Below are 19,167 nucleotides of genomic sequence, written 5' to 3'. Positions count from 1 at the left end.
TTAATTTCAATATTGTCATATTAACTGGGAGGGGGTGATAAGCATGTAAGAATTGAATGGGGTTTATTGCTATTTGTGACAGGACCTCCAAGGATAAAATCCCCAAATGACTTCATGAAGTTTACAGATTTAAGACTAGATTACTCTGATGACTAGAGACCACCTACAGAAAGCTGCCAAAGCAGATCCTTCAAGGAACAAAATCAAAGTCCTTCATTTCACCTGAGCTCAGAACAGAATACTCACGTTTCCTGGTAGTTAAGCAAATGCAAAGTGCATTGTGCTCGCTGTCACTTCAAATCCAAAGAACAAAACTTGCTTCTCTTATTTGGATCTTTTTAGGAAAGTATTTCACTGGTCCCAATTATCTGGATCATATCTCTTTTCTACAAATTTCTTATGATTAGATAGATAGTTCTTATTTAAATGAGGTCACTGTGAACAAATGAGGTATTTTTTTAAATTAGATCTTTCAATGGCTACAAAGAAGTTTGAAATAAAACCCAACATAATAATGTATAAATTACCCAAAAAGCTGGTGGCCCAGAATTATGAAAGTATTTTTCCAGTACAACTGACATGCCCGAGACTGCAAAGGAAAGATGGAAATGTCTGAAGGGGTTATTGGTGGCTATAGGTGACTTTGAAGCTTTGAAATGTTCTGCTGAGTGAAAGCATCCTTCAGTCTGCGCAACTGGTCTTTAGTCGCCCGGTCAGGTTGCCTTCTCTCAGGTCTTGGGCACTGATGACAATATTTTTAAGTTCTGGTATGTAAGAAGAATTCCAATAGCATCATTGTTTCAATGCAGTGTTTTAAAATTCTTGGTCACTGCAAACAAGCCTGAGATATTGAGAGGAGTTTTTTTCAATATAGCTGAAAAAAGCAAAACAGGTATTCTCTGAATTTCTAAAACTAACTCATTTTGCAGATTGTGGGGTTGCAGTATCCTTGTTTTTTTCCCACATTAATTCTCATTAATCGTGATATAGTGGCAGATGTATTAGTAATTGAGTAGCCGTGCTTGTGTTAAAATAGTGCAGTAATTATTGCACAGTAATAGTAATTATCATTTATCTTCATGTTCCAATAATTGACGATTTAAGAATTTTAGACTTTACATATCATCAAATTCTTCCATATTTTTATTTAGTTCATAGGAACAATTTGAAATTCTACCTCTTAGATTTGGGAAACTGTAAGTGTGGAAAATTCTTCCCTGATGCAAGGAAGCAGCAGTCAATAGTTCCTATGATTGTGAAAGCTCTGTTATATAGAGTGGCACAAATTTCTTGCCCAAACAAGGCGAACATATCAAGGACAAGTGCATTTGTATAATTTTAATTTCCAGCTAATAGTTAAGCATCTGAAATCATCAGTGGTCCTGCCATTTGCAAGTCTAGAAATTGCTGCTACTTTTCTTGGAGTTATTTTGGAGAATGGATATTGTATTGATTTAAAATTCTCCTCCTGCCTTGAATTACTGCCTTCTTTGCTCTTTAAGTCCAGCACAGCTGAGTCTCCTGATCCATGGAGAATACTGAATAGGGAGATAGATACCTGGAGCTATTTAGGAAGAACACTTTCAGAGCACCATTTAATACTTTGACTTAAAAGATCATATCTATAGAGTTTTGCATCCATTTTAATGGTGAAATTATAAATGCATGGTGGTGAGGACAGGAGAAAAAAAACTATAGTCCCTGAAAAATATTTACTCTTCATGTTTATAATTTGAAAACTGTGATGAGGGGGGACCTATAGATAATAAGAGTGTGAATATGAAAATCTAGGACTAGAAGGAAATAGAATAAAAGTAACAGCAGTATCACCACCGTATTTTCTAGTACCCATGGGCTAAGTGAAATTGTGAATGTATAAAATGCTTCTTAAGACATAGGGGAGATTTCTTTTGAAAGAGGTTGCTCAGAAAATGAGAAGATGTGATCGATAATTAAAATACACATTGAAAATTTTATTACCTGAAAATATAACTTTGAATATGAAAAGCTAGAGTTCAGTTATGCCTTTGATAAAAAATTAAAATGAAATCAAAGAATACATTGCCAAAAAGATAAATTAATTTTGGAAATCACAACTGGGAATTTGAAACATGAAGAGCCCCATGTGTCAAGGAAAGGCTTAAATTAGGTCATAAAGTGAGATAACCAAAGTTGAACACGTTTAGAGGTTTAAATGCTATGCAGTTTTGTTAGAATTTTAATTCTTGCTCTTTCATTTTATTAATTCTAATGAAAATAGGAAAAAAACAGTATCCTCAGGTACCTTGTTAACTCTTTATTTCCTACACTTTGAAATTGCATTCACAGATAATTTGGTAGGAGCTTGATTTCATAATACTGTGTGTGTTCATGTGCACATAGATGTAGGTTCTTAATTGTGCAGGTCTGAGATCACTATTACAATTTGCTTTCCAGAGCTGACTCTCCTTTCAGGCAACTCAAAGCCTTGCAGACAAGAAGTCAGTTTGGGATTCACGATTTGTCGTGGATAGTCCACTAAGTAAATGAGCCCAGTGTGAATAATCGAAAGTTGGTTAGGGTTGTAGCATTGAAGCTATTGAAATTTAATTCAAAGGGTAAGTCTCCACAGCAAATTTCCTCTTGTTATCCAACTGCTGGATAGGCTAATATCTCTCTAAAAAGGGCGGCATTTGGCATTATGAGTTTTTTACCATCTTATCTGCAAATACGTAGATTTTATCTTAATAGGGCATTAGAATTATAAGATCTTGAGTCATCTGAGAAATGTACACATTTTCCCACAGCATTTAGCCTCCTTTCAAATTTCTGAATAAGGGTCACAAAACATGTTATTCATTTTAGTATTAAAGGGCTACATGTGTGGTTTCTAAAGTCTCCTAAACTGAATTGTAATTCAAGAAAATGCAAATACATATCAAGAAATTGCATTCATTTTCTGTAAAAGGAGTATTAAAAGAACTGACCTGTCAGCTTAGTGTTAATGTAACAAGAGGCTAATAATGGCAAATTGAATGTTTGGATGGCTGCAGTCACTTTTTCCACAATTACAGTCGTACATAGTCTGGATTTCTGGTTTACCAGCAGCAAGGACCCACCAAATCATGTGAGAACGTATTTCATCTAGACCCAGCTATCTTTGATAAGACATCAGTTATATTCCCTCCCCTCCCCTTTTTTTTCCTACTATAATATATGGCTGCAATTGAGTTGGAGGAATTTTAGTTGTAATTTTATCTGGCCTTTTAAAAATATGTTTCTTATTTTTCTAATTATAGGTTTCATTTACACTGGAGAAGTTGTGCATCGGATGCTAACAGCCACTCAATACATAGCACCTTTGATGGCAAACTTCGACCCCAGTGTATCCAGAAATTCAACAGTCAGATATTTTGATAATGGTATGTATTGGTTAGCTTACCTTTTTAAAGAACGCATACTTTGAAACACCAAATAGCAATTTCATATTAATGCTTTTGTAACCTGGATCATTTCAGGTAGATTTAATTTGTAAATTGCTTTATGCAAATGCCCTAAGTTGATAAATGTCTTAGTGTAATTGCTAATATATGGAATAAAAGACATGACGAGGTACCATTCATTCTTTCATTTGCTCATTCATTCCAGAACTGTTTATTGACACTTCATTGTGCCTACAAGTAATAAATTGCTGTAGTCAATACCCAAAAAAGGCAAATACATTTATTTGATGTCATTTGCAATAACTACCTCTTATTAGTAGAATCTGAATAAGTTTGTTAGTTTTGACCTTCAAATAAAGGTAAAGGGCATAATCTATAGATATGACATTTTAAAAATTGCATGGAAATATATGTATACATAAGCTGAAAGCACCTGTTTAAAATATAGAGACTATTAAAATTCTCTTAGGAAAATCAAGTTTTTCCTCACTTTAAAATATGAAACAGAGCCTGTTAAGATTTATCAAGTATACTAGTAATCTATTTCTGCTATTTCTTTTGGAGAAATATAAAGCTGTCAGAGAAAACCTAGAATATATCACTAATTACTTTCAAAATCCAAATTAAAAAAAAACAAGTTCCTAGAGACACAAATGATGTTTTCCTGTCTATGTCTTATGAAGGCTGCAACTTTGATTGAGAAAATACAGGTAAGGAAAAATTTGCTTTGGAAAAGTTAAAGTTAGGTGGAATTATTAGCATGACAATTTAAGACAACCCCAGAGAATCAGCAAATAAAAAAGAAAAACCCACTTGCTTAAAACTCCAAAGGACAGTAGAGAATGGGGAAGGACTCCACAAATGCCACATTGAAGAGAGAGGATTATACAGGTAGGAAATTTGTGTCCTGGACTTACCAGTCTGCTACCTCTCCCTACTCAGTCCCATACAGCCCAGGAATTGCTCAGAGGCAGTGGCCCTGACTTCCAGCTCCCATCAGGGACAGAGTGATAGCATGCCACACATATCCAGGCATGGGGACTCTCCGTCCTCAGCTTACCTTGCTCATCTAGCATTTTGCTATAAGCTCCAAGTTTACTCTGGAAATTTCTTCACCTAAATGCCCACACTTAGCGTTTTCAATTTCTGCCTTCCATAAAACACTAGGAGTTAATCTTGCTAAGGTCTCTGTAACTTTAAAACACAGATCAACTTTCCTCCAGTGTCCAAGAATAATTTCATCATTTACTTCTAAGGCCTCACAGAAAGTCTCTTCGGCATCCACATTACTAACAACGGTCTCTTCAAAATAATCTAGGACTTTTCCATCAAGCATCTCACAATTCCTCCAAAAAATACCCCTTACCCATTTATAAAACCTTTCCAGCATTTTGGTAATTGCAAAAGCACTTCCCCGCTCCTCGGTACCAAATTCCATATTAGTCAGCCAAGGGGGTGCTGGTGCAAAATACCAGAACTCTGTTGGCTTTTATAAAGGGTATTTATTTGGCATAGAAGCCCATAGTTATCAGGCCATAAAGAGTATGGCCTGACCCTCACCAGAGTCCGTTGCTACATGTTGGAGGAAGATGGCTGTGGACGTTCAGCCTTCCTCTTCTTCTTAAGGCTCCATGGTCAGCTCTCTAGGCTTTTGTCTCTTTCCCTGGGGCTCAATTCTCTCCAGGCTCAGCTGCTTTGTTCTCTCCACAAGGCCAGCTGTGACCTGGCAAATGGCTCATCTTTTTTCCCAGGGCCATCTCTCCTTCCTCACAACCAAACTCCACCATGTGTTTACTTCTTGGGGCTCCAGCTCAACACCTCAACATTAAAACACACACACACACACACAAACTCCAACTCTGTTCTTTTTCATGTGTTTTATCTGTGAGTCCCCACCCTTTTGTGGGTGGGGACTCAATATCCTAAACACATGGACAATCAAAGCCCTAATCATAATTTAGTCATGCCCAGGTACAGACCAGTTTACAAACATAATCCAGTGTTTACTTTTCGAATTCATGGACCATATCAAACTGCTACAGGGAGAGAAAGAGTGAAACATGAGGTAAAATTGTGGTTTGAAAGCACTGAGCTCACTCAATCTAGTTTCTGTTGACTGGACCACATAAATGAAAAATGGACTCTCCCGGAGTGACCCACCTTTTTTGGATTGACCCCATCTGGTCCCCAGGGAGGAATGCCTTATTGGGGAAGAAACCAGAAGCAGAAAAGCCTCACAGAGAAAAAAAATAAAGGGGGTTAAATTGAACTGCATAAGAAAGACGGCTCCAAGAAATGAAAAAAGTAAGGAAATGGGACACTGAGTGAGGGAGAGGATTTAAACAAATTATAGGAGCTGGGAAGAAAAATGCTATGCAAAATCATTCAGAACAGATCAAGATTCCCAGAGAAGGAACAAAGGAAAGGAAGCTTTCTCCTAGAGGTGAAACATTGCGCAGAAAGTGGAATCTTAAAAAAATTGTACTACATATCCAGGGCAAGAATAAGATGAAGAAGAAGTGAGAAAATCTGATCAGTTAAACTTGGGCTATTCTAAAGGTTGAGAATAAGTTCAACCAAACATCAAAGAAAAGCCCTAACACAAAGCCAATCAACAATAAAACCCTAGACAATAGGGAGAGACTGACCTTCAGAGTTCATTCATCAAGATAACAGGATGCCTAGACATCAGCAAATGTTTCAAGCCATTTTAAGAAACAGGAATATATGGCTCGGTCAAGGGAACAAATTAAAACTTCAGAGTAGATGCAGATTTTGGAACAATTGAACAAAAAATTTCAAACAAACCTAATTCAATTGAAAGAGATGATGAAAAATATGTATTAAGAGATACAGGATATTAAGAAGACATTGTGTGAGCATAAAGAAGTTGGAAGTATAAAAAAGGAACATAACAGATTAAGGGGAAGAAAGGCACAATAGTTGAGATTAAAAATACACTAGAGGCATACAACAGTAGATTTGAGCAAGCAGGAAAAGGAATCAGTGAACTAGAAGACAGGACAATTGAAATCATACGTCAGAAGAACAAATACAGAAAGGATTATATAAAATTGAGCAGTGTCTCAAGGATTTGAGTGACATCATGAAGTGCACAAACATATGTACTATGGATGTATCAGATGGAGAAGAGAAGGGAAAAGGGACAGAAAGGATATTTCATGAAAGAATTGCTAAAAATTTCCCAAGGATTATGAAAGATAAATATACATGTCCAAGAAATGCAATGTACTACATATACAGAATAAATCCTAATAGACCTACTCTCCTACACATACCAATCAGAATGTCAAATGCCAAAGATAGAATTCAGAAAGCAGCAAGAGAAAAGCAATTCACCACATTCAAAGGATCCTCAGTAAGACTAAGTGTGGTTTTCTCATCAGAAACCATGGAAGCAAGAAGGCAATGGTATGATATATTTAATACCAAAAGAGAAAATTGCCATAAAAAAACTCACTATTTAGCAAAACTGATAGAAGAAAGTGGCTTGGAGTAGTATGAAGAAATGAAGAGTAACAGTAAGGATAACTAAACGGACAAATGCAGAACCCAGTAGTACTATACCTCCATATACAACTCTACTCTTTAATTCTGATAAGAGTGGGAATACAAATGAAAAACAAAACGGTATATTTGCTGATAAGGGACATGCAAAATATAAAGTGGTAAATGGGATAAAAACAACATTAAGAGGGGAAATAGAGGGATGTGGGAGCAGAACATGTGTACATTATTGAAGCTAAATTGGTATCTTTTTGAACTAGTAGGCTATTGATGTATGTTGTGTAATATAAACCCCAGGGTAATTACAAAGAAGGTATTTTAAAAATATACAAAAACCAACCTAGGAAGGGATCAGTCAGATACATCACAAAAGGTCAAGTATACAAATTAGGAGGTTGCAATAAAGGAAAAGGGAAACAAAACAAATACATGGCATATTAAAACAAAAGGACAAAATAGCTAAAGAAAGTACTGCCTTACACAAATAAACCTGAATGTTAATAGATTAAACTCCCCAATTAAAAGACATAAGAGTGGCAGAATAGATTAAAAAAATGGATGATTCAAGTACGTAATCTTTACAAGAGACTCACCTTAGACACAAAGACAAAACTAGATTGAAATTGAAAGGTCAGACAAAGATATTCCATGCAAACTTTAATCCAAAAGAGTGGTGTAGCTCAGTGGTTCAGTGCCTGCTTTGCATGTATGAGGTCCTAGGTTCAATCCCAGGTAATTCTTAAAAAAAAAAAAGAAGTGGGGTAGCTATACTAATAAAGGAAATTATCAACTTCAAATAAAAAGCTGTTATAAGAGACAAAAAGAAGAACACTATATGTTAATCAAAGGATCAATCCACTAAGAAATAACAATCATAAATATTTATACACTTAACCATTGTGCCGGCAAATATGTGAACAAACACTGCCAGAACTGAAGGGAGAAGTAGACACCTCTGCAGTCATCGTCGGTGCCTTCACAACACCACTTCCAGCAATAGACGGACCATCTAGACAGAAGATCAGTAAGGAAAGAGAGAACTTGAGTAACATGCTAAATGAAAGAGACCTAGCAGACATACATAGTGATTGCACCCCAGCACAGCGGATATGCATCCTTCTCAGGTGCACGTGGATCATTGTCCAGGAAGACCACATGCTGGATCACAAAAGAGCTTCAATAAATTAAAAACAATTGAAATTAGACGAAGCACTTTCTCTGACATAATGGAATGAAGCTAGAAATCAATAACTAGAAAATTCACAAATGTATGGAAGTTAAACAACATACTCTAACAATCAGTGGGTCAAAAAAGAAATTGTAAGGGAAATCAGCAAATATATTCAGATGAATAAAAATGAAACACAACTTATCAAAGCTTATGGGATGTAGTAAAGGCAGTACTGGGAGGGTAATTTGTAGCCCTAACTGCTTACATTAAAAAGAAGGAAGAGCTAAAATCAGTAACCTAACTGCATACCTAGAGGAACTAAATAAAGGACAACAGACTAATCCCAGAGCAAGCAGACAGAAAGAAATTTTAAAAAGGTTAGAAGGAGTGGATGTGGTTCCAGTGGTTGAGTGCCTACCTCCTACATGGACTTCCCGTCCTGGGTTCGTTTCCTGTTGCCTCTTGAAAAAAACAAAAACAAATGAGGAAATTAACTCAGGGATGCCCGTGTGGCTCAGTGGTGCAGCACCAGCTTTCCGCATATGACATCCCAAGTTCAATCCTCAGCCCCGGCACCTAAAAAAAAAAAAAAGATCAGATATAAATGATTTGGAGAATTAAAAATAGAGAAAACTAACAATTCCAAAACTTGGTTCTTTCTTTGAAAAGATCAATAAAATTGACAAACCTTTTGCTAGACTGACAAAGAAAAAAGAGGGAACAAACAAAAAAATAAAACCAGAATTGGGGTGGGGCATTACTACTGACCCCACAGAAATATAAAGAATCATAAAAGGATTCTATGAACAAGTGTATGCCAACAAATTAGACAACCTTGATAAAATGGAAAAATTCCTAGAAACACATAAACAAACTACAATGACTCTACAAGAAATAGAAGACCTCAGCAGTCCAATCACAGGCTAAGAGACTGAATCAGTCACCAAAACCTCCCAACAAAGAAAATCCCAGGACCAGATTGAATCAGTCACCAAAACCTCCCAACAAAGAAAATCCCAGGACCAGATGGCTTCACAGGTGAATTCTACCCATCATTCCAGGAAGAATTAAAGAATTAATACCAATTCTGCTCAGACAACATTTCTAAAAACTGAAGAATAGGGAATCCTACCTTACTTATTCTGTAAGGTTAACATCTCCCCAATACTAATACCATATAGAAATACTACAAAAAATAAAATTGCAGAACTATTTCTCTGATGAAATTGATTAGATGCAAAAATCCTCAAAAATACTTGCAATTTGAATCCAACAGCATATTAAAAGAAATATACACCATGACCAAGTTGGTTTTATCCCAAGTACAAAAGAGTGGTTGAACATAAAATCAATTTATGTAATGCACCTCATTAGCAAAACAAAGGAGAAAAAACACATAAACATCTCAATTGATGTAGAAAATGCATTTGACAAAATCCAGCATCCTTCCTTGATAAAAACACTTAGAAAAGTAAGAATAGAAGAAAACTTCCTCAACATGATAAAGAGCTTATATGAAAAACCCATAGCTAACACCATGCTCAATGGTGAAAATCTGAAAGCTTTCCTTCTAAGATCTGGAAAAAGACATGGATACATTCTATCAGCACTCTAAGAAAACATTGTGCTGGGATTTCTATCTAGAGCATTTAGGCAATAAAAAGAAAATAAAAGCATCTAAATTGGAAAAGATGCTGTAAAACCTTCACTATTTGCAAATGACATGATCCTGTTTATAGAAAGTGTGAAAAAATCTACAAAAAACTACTAGAGCTAATAAATGAATTCAGCAAAGTAGCATGGCAGAAGACCAATGCCAAAAAAAAATCAGTAAGGTTTCTATGCACTAATATTAAGCAATCTGAGGAGGAAATCAAGAAAAAAAATTCCATTTACAATAGCAACTGAAAGAATAAAATATCTAAAAATAAATTTAAGAATGTAAATATCTTATACACAGAAATCTACAAAATATTATTAAGATAAATCAAAGAAGAATTAAACAGATGGAAGGGCATTCCAAATTCATGGATCAGAAGACTAAATATTTTTAAGATGCCAGTTCTACCTAAAATCACTTACAAATTCAGTAAAATCCCAGTCAAAGTTCCAATGGCATTTTTTACAGAAATGGAAAAGCTAATTATCAAATTTATTTGAAATGGTAAGGGGCCCAGAATAACCAAAATATCTTGAAATAGAAGAACAAAGATGGGGAGGATTCATACTTCTTGATGTTAAAGAATATACAAAGCTACAGTGGTCAAAACATCATGGTACTATGACAAGGATAGATATATTTACCAATGGATTCAAAATGAATTTCAGAAATAGACCATCATATCTATGGTTAAAAGAATTTGACAAGGCTGCCAAGTCCACTCAACTAGGACACAACAGTATCTTCAAAAAATTGTGCTGGGGTAACTGTTTATCCATATGCAGAAGAATGAAAGACGACCCCTATCTCACACCATGTACAAAAATTAACTCAACATGGATCAAAGACCTAACTATAAGAACCAGGACTATAAAACTCCTGGAAGAAAATATAGGGAAGCATCTTAAAGCTCTTGTTGTAGGCAGTGGTTTCTTAGACTTTGCATCCAAAGCACAAGCAATGAGAGGAAAATTTGATAAATGGGACTTCCTCAAAATTAAAAACTTTTGTACTTGCAAGGATTTTGTCAAGAAAGTGAGGAGACAGCCTACACAATGAGAGAAGATATTTGGAAACCACGTATTCATAAAGGTTTAAAATCTAGAATATATAAAGCAATCCTACAGTTCAACAAAAAAAAGACAAACTGCCCAATTAAGAAATGGGCAAAAGATTTGACTAGACATTTCTCCAAAAAAGAATATACAAATGGCTAAAAGCACTTGAAAACACTAGCTAACGGAGAAATGCAAATCAAAACTATGAGGGAAGCAGACTTGGCCCAGTGGTTAGGGTGTCCATCTACCACATGGGAGGTCACAGTTCAAACCCCAGGCCTCCTTGACCTGTGTGGAGTTGCGCCACGCATAGTGCTGATGCGCACAAGGATTGCTGTGCCACACAGCGGTGTTCCCGCTTAGGGGAGCCCCACACGCAAGGAGTGCACCCCGTAAGGAGAACCACCCACTGCGAAAGAAAGTGCAGCCTGCCCAGGAATGGCGCCGCACACACGGAGAGCTGACACAGCAAGATGACGCAACAAAAAGAAACACAGATTCCCATGCCGCTGACAACAACAGAAGCGGACAAAGAAGAATACATAGCAAATAGACACAGAGAACAGACAACTGGGGTGGGGAGGAAGGGGAGAGAAATAAATAAATCTTAAAAAACTATGATGACATATCATTTCCTTGAATGACTACTATTAAAAAAACTACAAGTATTAGAGAAGAAGTGGAGAAAAAGGAACACTCATTCATTGCTGGTGGGAATGTGAAATTGTGCAGCCGCTGTTGAAGACAGTTTGGTGATTCCTCAGAAAGCTAAGTAGAGAATTATCATTTGACCCATCAATTCCACTACTAGTTATATACCAAGAATTACTGAAAGGAGGGACTTGAACAGATATCTACACACCGATGCTCACAGCAGCATTCTTCCATTATTCACAATTGCCCAAAGATGGAAGCAACTCGTGTCCATCGACCAATGAATGGATAAGCAAAATGTGGTATATACATACAATGGAATGTTATTCAGCCATAAAAAGAAATGAAGTCCAGATGCATGCGACAGCATGGATGAACCTTGAGGACGTCATCCTGAATGAAATAAGCCAAGACACAAAAGGACAAAATTGTATGATCTCACTGATAGGAAATAATTACAGTAAGCAAGCTCAAAGAGTTAGTATCTAGAATATAGTTTATCAGGGCATAGATAGGTGTTAGAGAGTTGATGGGAAGTTGATGATTAATTTTCACAGAATTTCTATGTAGGCTGATTGGAAAGGTTTGGAAAGGGATGGCGGTGCTGGTGGCACCATATTGTGAGTGTAATTACCAGCGCTGAATCATGTAAGTGAATGTGTTTAAAAGCTGAAACTACAGGTCATATATGCTGTTAGAATAAAAATTTAAAAATTAAAACATGGGACTGTATAACAAAGTAAACCCTATTAGAGAGATGGACTATAGTTTATAGTACAAGTATAAGAATGTTCTTTTATGAAGTTAAAGAAATGAATGACACTAATACAAGGTGTTCATAATAGGGTGTTTATATGGATAAATGCACCTAATGTAAACTATGAACACTAGTTAATAGTAACAAAGGTATCTAATGTTCAAAAATAAATCAGGACAATTACTTTAAAGTGTTTTCATCAATTGTAACAAATGTTCCACACGTGCAAGGTGGTGGTGGAGGGGTGTATGTGAATCCTGTATTTTATGGATGACTGGTCTGTAAATGTAGAACTTCTTTAATATAAAACAATTTTTAAAAGTTGAGGACAGAATTTCCTGTACTCTTCATGATACAATATGGAACTTATTTGCCCAAAAGACATTTTTTTCTTTTAAAATAATGGAAGCATTTGGCATGAAGAAAGTTCTTTCAACTATTATCTTATTTCTGATGATTAAGGAATATATTTATTAACAGGTGGTATAGACTTGAATGTGGCAGCAGCCTTGGGGCAATGTGATCATTTTGCTAAAAGCAATCTTCTGACAGGTGCAATGAAGCTATTTTACAGGTCAATATTTCAAAGGAAAAAGAAAATGAAACATAGCTAGATACATACCCTGGGAAATCTATTTCCAACAATTTGAATAATACCAAACTGTGGTCAATCTAGCAACTCTAAGTCTTAAACATAAAAATTATTTCCTACTAATACTTAAGGATTGTTAGACTCTATCATCCCACTTTTAATTTATGAGAGACTAAGGCACAAAGATGTAGAAATAGATCATAATTTTACGTGCCATGGAACTGGAGGCAGAGCCTTTTCTGAAGTTATTGCTCCACACAGAAGCACCTTAGGAATTGCTCCTAAGTGAGAAGGAAACGGTTTGATGAAAATCGATTGTTTTCCAAGCGCTGACATTTACTAGCTGATGTCGGGGCCATTTGTCACGGGTTCAGGATTCTGATGACCAAATTCTTTATCACTAGCCTCTAAATCCTAAATCATATTAACTACCACGCCACATACTCTCTCATACCATCATATTCCTAGGTAGCTCTGAATGTTTGAATTTTACTTTTATTTGAATGATTTTTTAAAAATTTAATACATACCACTCCAACTACCCTCTAAATATTTTCAAAGCAAGAAATGGCTAATCTTAGAAAATCATTCAGGTCCTGGCACAGTAATTATTCAGTGAGTGAATAGATGATCAAATGAAGTGTGTAAGTAGTGTTTTTAATTATAAGAATTGTGATAAGCATTAACACTCAAGAATTAATATATTTGGCCTTATTGAAATATCTTCTGTATAATGACTAGTGGGAATATTGAGCTCCTAGAATTTGGTCATGAGAGCTGAGTAACTGATTATGTTTTGTGAAACGAATGAAGCCTCTTGCTGAAGTTCTTTAACTTTGTTGGTCGGATCACTGGGAGAATGCTTCAGGATGGGAACTTGGCAGTTTGAGGCAGCTTCTCTTGAGAGAGAGACAGCCGCAAGCTAGCGCCTTTCTTTTAAGAGAATTTATCTGTCATTAAAAACACACTAGATTTTAAAAATGAGAAAATGACTCCAAATGTTATCGCTAGCCTGGGCGATTACTACAGTTTAAATGACTCACAGAATATTAATGCATCAAAGATGGTTAAGTTATAAAAATAAGCCCTTTACTAGAAAAGTAATTGGATGGCTCATACAGAGCAAATAAGGATGTGTCATCCTTGCCAACGGCTGGGAAGCTGATCCAGCAGGGAACCAGAAAATTTGTAGTTGACACTGACCCAGAACAACAGGGCTTCAACCTGCTTCTCTGATTTTATTTTGGAGTGCCAAATTGATGTCCATTATTGAAAAGATGGTTTGATTTCGACTAAATAAACATCCTGGGGAAGGGGACAAAAACAGCCCAGTTCCACCCACTGCACGGGATGGTGTGTCCACTCTGTGGCTGCAAATGCTCTCCACTGGGAGCTTCGGCTCTGCCAGGACGAGCTGCGTGTCCTCCCAGGAGAAGAGCGTGAGCCTCAGCTGGACACGTCAGCCCGCCCTTTGGCGTAGACGTCCTTCCTCAGCAGCAGAGTCACAGGTGCCACCGCTGGCCAGGGAAAGTGCCTTCCTGTTCCCCTCCTCTGATGGACCCCCAAACAGGCACTACCTGCAAGAAATATTTTGGGGAAGGGGCTGATTACATAAATAAAAGAAAATACATTGGCAGAAACATTATAACTCTAAAAAACCACTTCCACTCACCTGCATACCATGAAGTTTTGGATATCAGTCATTTTTAATAAAAGATGAAGCTTGTAATATTGACTGGCTAATAAAAAACAGGATAGAGATCTTTAGCTAATTTTTTAACTTAACGATAACATTTGTGATCAAATAACCTCTGGATTTTTACTACACAGAACCTTCAAAATCAACGAAAGTAAGCTTCTATACTGCCGCATAATATAAAACTTAACATTTGCAAACAGTGTGGGCTTTTTTTTACCTGCTACTAAAATATATTATGAATGTCTCCAGCAGGATTTGCATAAAATAAAAAAATTACATAATTTAGTTAGATCTCCCTTTTCCACGACAAGTTTGAGGCAGCTTTGTCATCTTGCCTTCCATCCTTGAAGGCAGTGCTTCCTGTCTCAAATCACAGGGGAGGGGACAGGTTCCTGCAGGTTAATTGTGGCCAAGGCGGCTCAGCAGGTACTAAGCTATGCCAGGCTCGTCCCCCCTCTAGCTCAGTGTTTTGGCCTCAGCGCCAAAGCATCCCTAAAAGAAATTAGTGGATAAGGAAGAGATTGGAGTTTGAGGGTGTGTGCGTGTTTGAGAGAATAAGAAGTTACGAGGCATTCTGTGATCAGAAAAGCCCTGTGCTGGACAGTTCCCTGGCTATTAGGGTCCTCTTGCATTCTCCAGTTTTTAAAGGATCCATAGCGAAGATGTCGGTTGGAGACATCCACCAAGGAGGTGCAGGTGGAATAGACCTGGGTCTTCACTAGGAAACACTTGTGTTCCTGAAAGCACCAAAGCAAATTTTAAAAACATTTCTTGACTTCTAAAGTTTTATCTCAAAGAAATGCATTTCTGCACTTTAACACCCTTAAACATTTACAGTTTGGTATTAAAAATATTTGAAATAACGTGTTGTCTTAAAACCATCAACTAACTCGAGATATTACTAATGGTATAAAACTGCTGCTGAAAACTGGTTCTACCATACAATCTTGATTTTTTTTTTTTAATTAGGTACTTACTGACCCAGGAGATAAATTTTGTGCCGTTAATACTGTGAATTGTTTCGTTTTCAATCCAACTTTCTTTCTTTGGTAACATGAATTTTTTATGTTAAATGGAAAAATCCAATGTTATGGAGTAAAGCAAAAGGCTCTGCTGCTCATTTGTTTTCTTTTTTAAAAGTGAAGAAAGCACAATATGAGTTAAAAATTTGAATTATCACTGGTGGCTCGTGCTTCAATTTATATTCCGCATTAATGGTCTTGGAGTAAACACCAGCAGATTGAGTCACCAGAATATATTAGACAGCGCTGATAACTCACCCCAGGACCCCTCAAGGTCAAAGTCTTTGGCCGCAGCCCCTTAGGCTCAGTTGCTTGCTGTCTCAAAGCCATAAAGTAAAGTCAAATGCAGGCATTGCGGATCAAAGAAGGCGATTCCCATTAGTGCCGGAGGAGCATCTTCAGGATGGCAGAGTATACTTCTAAGTAGGAGAAATCACTCTCCAGCCTCTTTACCAGCGGCTCGAGGGGTCCTGTGGCCTTTCCCTCTCAGCATCGTCAAACGTGTTTCACATTCACGCGCTCCATCGGGGCTGCCTTTTGAAAGCAGCTCCTGGAAATCCAAGCAGGCAGCGCCCGTTAGCATCGCTGGGATTCCGAAGGCAAAACTGTCCCACACTGGGCTTCAGATATGCCCCCCAGTGTGAGAAATGGTTGGAGAACGCCCAATTCCCTAAAAAGTAGCCCACTCTAGTTCAACAATAGCATTCCAGTGGGCCACACGAAGTCCCGGTAGCGGCCCCTAGATTTCACGGCCAGGTGCATGTCTTGGTGAGGGCTTGCTCCGACTGCCCGGCTGATTTTCTCACCGCGTTTCTTTCACTCTCCCCCGGGGCCTTCAGGCACAGCCCTTGTCGTCCAGTGGGACCACGTGCATCTCCAGGATAACTACAACCTGGGGAGCTTCACGTTCCAGGCCACCCTCCTCATGGACGGGCGCATCATCTTCGGATACCGCGAAGTAAGTGACAGATCAGTCCTTCCCCCCTTGACCTTGACCTCTGCCCTTTCCCCTAGGTGCCTAAAAGAGATATTTTCAAGTCGTGAAAACATCAAAACATTTTCTTTCCTTCTTGGTTTCTTCTGCTTCATGTAGAAACATGTTTTTTTTTGGGGGGGGGCGTTGCATTGATTTTCAGTTCTTCATTTCGTGTTGTGGTATCGCTGGTGTTATCCCCCATGTATTTCATAAATTATTGGGTAACTGTGTTCTAATCATATTTTAGTAAAAAATCTTTTAAGTGTTCCTGACTTGGGGGGAGTTCCTCTTCTAACTCTGAATCTTTATATATGTAGATGGTTTTGTGTGTGATTTTTGCCTTGTCTCTCTCTAGTTCATGTTTCGGTTCTAATTCCAAACTTACCTATAGACCTGAAAACTTGCAGGGCCCAGTGACCGAGGACTTGAAGCGTTCCAGGACGACTGAGCCCACCATTCCTTTGACCAATGTTTATTGCAACCTGGTAGGAAAGATGAAGAATAAGAGACTTTAAACCAAGTGAAGAATGCAATTTTCCTATAGTATAGCCTTAAATTTACAGAACCTTTAGACTAGAAAAACAACATATTTGATTTCAAACTCTGCTGACAGTGTAGTTAACCTACACTTTTAGGAGGAAAACAGAGAATGTAGGAATAAAGTTCCAAGACCTGCAGATGGGAGATGGTAGGCAACCCCGGTCATGGGAGGAATTCTGGCAGCATGACTTGAGAGCTGATGGAAGCCTAACAGGTATTTAGATCACACACACACACACTTGAATAGTACACATTTAGTAATAATAATGGCTGTGTGAGAGTTGCGTTTCAGTTAAACAGACCAATCTTTGCAAACCTCCAAAGCATGACAAATGATTCTACTCCTTTAAAGAGTTTTGTTCACGTGGAATTGTTCTTTTACTTGGGCACAACAAGTGACTAGAATCTATAACATAGGATTTGTTCTGCTCTGCATTTCTCTACTGGGGCTATGTTTTTACCTTATTCTTAAATCATCCTCCACAGAAGCTAAGAGAATATCTTTTAAAGGAACACATTCCTCTCTACCTGACATGACGTTCTCATGTATTGCTGGGAATACAGAGTGGCCTTTTGAAATGCTGGCTTTCAACAGCTTTAGCCAACAGTGAAAGTTTCTGGAAAGATGCAGGGTCAGCAAGTCGAGAGTCTTAAATCTCAGGAACCACAGGCATTGTCCAAACAGAGTTGTGCTCCCTTTGTGGTCCTCTCTCCGACCTTTTTACCAGAGTATGGTCTGGTCAACTCTTCTCACCATGGCAGAGCAGTCGGTCACTGCCCTTCTCTCTCTGCCTTGGGCATACTGGTTTTAAAATAATTTTTTTTTCTTTAATTACAGGCAAATTTTCCATTATGATTTTTTTTTCTGTTTTGTCCCAGGAAACATTAAGCTAAAAGGCAATTTTCATGCTTTCTTCACGATCCCAGGCTGTTGTCCTGTTGAACATTTTCCCTGTGCTCAGAATTCTACAGAAATCACTTTAAATTTATATTTGTGTCACTGTCCTTTCTCTGTCGTGTTAGACAGCAGTGTCTTCTTTCCCGTTCTACCTTTTTATTTCTGTTCATTGTCACTCATTTCATTTTGCTGACACAAATGTCTATATGTAAAATTGTCTAAAATGAGGGTCATCTTATATTTGCAGTGAGAGTTAGATGCTCCTAAACGATCTAGAAAAAATATCTCTACCGATATAGAGAGATACATAGAGGATTTTTTTTTTTTTGCCAAAGCAGTGCCACACATGCGGTGCGCAATAAATATGTAGAGCTTAATTTGGAATTAGGACATATACAATTATCTGTATTTTACAGCTGAGCAAACTGAAACAGAAAGATAAAGGACATGCTTCAGGTCACAGAAAAATCCAGGATTAAACACCTTAATTGATAATTGCAATATTTTTATCTAAATTTTTATCCTTGCCTAGGAGATTACACATAACAAATTCCCTGAATCTGTTTCTCATTTGTTTATTAAATAACTATTCATTAATGTTTGCTGTTTAACAATGTTTTCATTTGAATCCTTTATGTTACATAATCACAAGCAGAGTCAGGAGAGGTTTCCTAGTTAAGTTGCAAAACTAACCAATCCTAAGGCAATTTACTCAGTGCTGCGCTGCTTTTAATCTACACTGTGACCAAGTCCTTTATTGGTAGGTTTTATGTAAATCAGATTTTCACATTCTTGCTTACATAAAAAATAATAAAACAAATCTAGTGATCTTTGTTATTTGCATCCTTTCTGTTTTTTGTTTGTCAGTCTAACTAAAGAGAGGGAGGAAAGGCAGTGCTCAAAGGGAAATTTACAGCTTTGCTACATTATGAAAGAAGAATGGCCTCAGTTATATCTAACTGCATACCTGGAGAAACTAGAAAAAGAAGAGAAAAAAATTCTAGGACAAATTCCTGGAAACCACCAATTACCTAAACTCACACAAGAAGAAATAGATGATCTCAATAGACCAATAACAAGTAAAGAGATTGAAACAGCAATTTTTTAAAAAGACAGCAAAGAAAGTCCAGGACCAGATGGCTTCGCTGATGAAATTTACCAAACATTCAATGAAAAATTAACACTAATCT

At 37.3% G+C, this 19,167-nt stretch overlaps 1 protein-coding gene across 2 annotated transcripts in view; it reads left to right on the top strand.

Annotated features, from left to right (window-relative positions):
• The window catches only part of PLXDC2 (plexin domain containing 2), a 425,672-nt gene that overhangs the window by 281,982 nt on the left and 124,523 nt on the right, over positions 1 to 19,167 (top strand). For both annotated transcript variants that reach the window (XM_058297885.2, XM_058297886.2), the window contains exons 5-6: positions 3,279 to 3,401; positions 16,403 to 16,521. In XM_058297885.2, coding sequence (XP_058153868.1) covers positions 3,279 to 3,401; positions 16,403 to 16,521 — 242 coding nt within the window. The remainder of the gene's footprint in view (positions 1 to 3,278; positions 3,402 to 16,402; positions 16,522 to 19,167) is intronic.

The sequence above is a fragment of the Dasypus novemcinctus genome, chromosome 5 (genome assembly GCF_030445035.2).
Source record: "Dasypus novemcinctus isolate mDasNov1 chromosome 5, mDasNov1.1.hap2, whole genome shotgun sequence".
Taxonomy (NCBI): Eukaryota; Metazoa; Chordata; class Mammalia; order Cingulata; family Dasypodidae; genus Dasypus; species Dasypus novemcinctus.
Note: the sequence above shows the minus strand (reverse complement) of the source record. Positions and strands in the feature narration are given on the sequence as shown.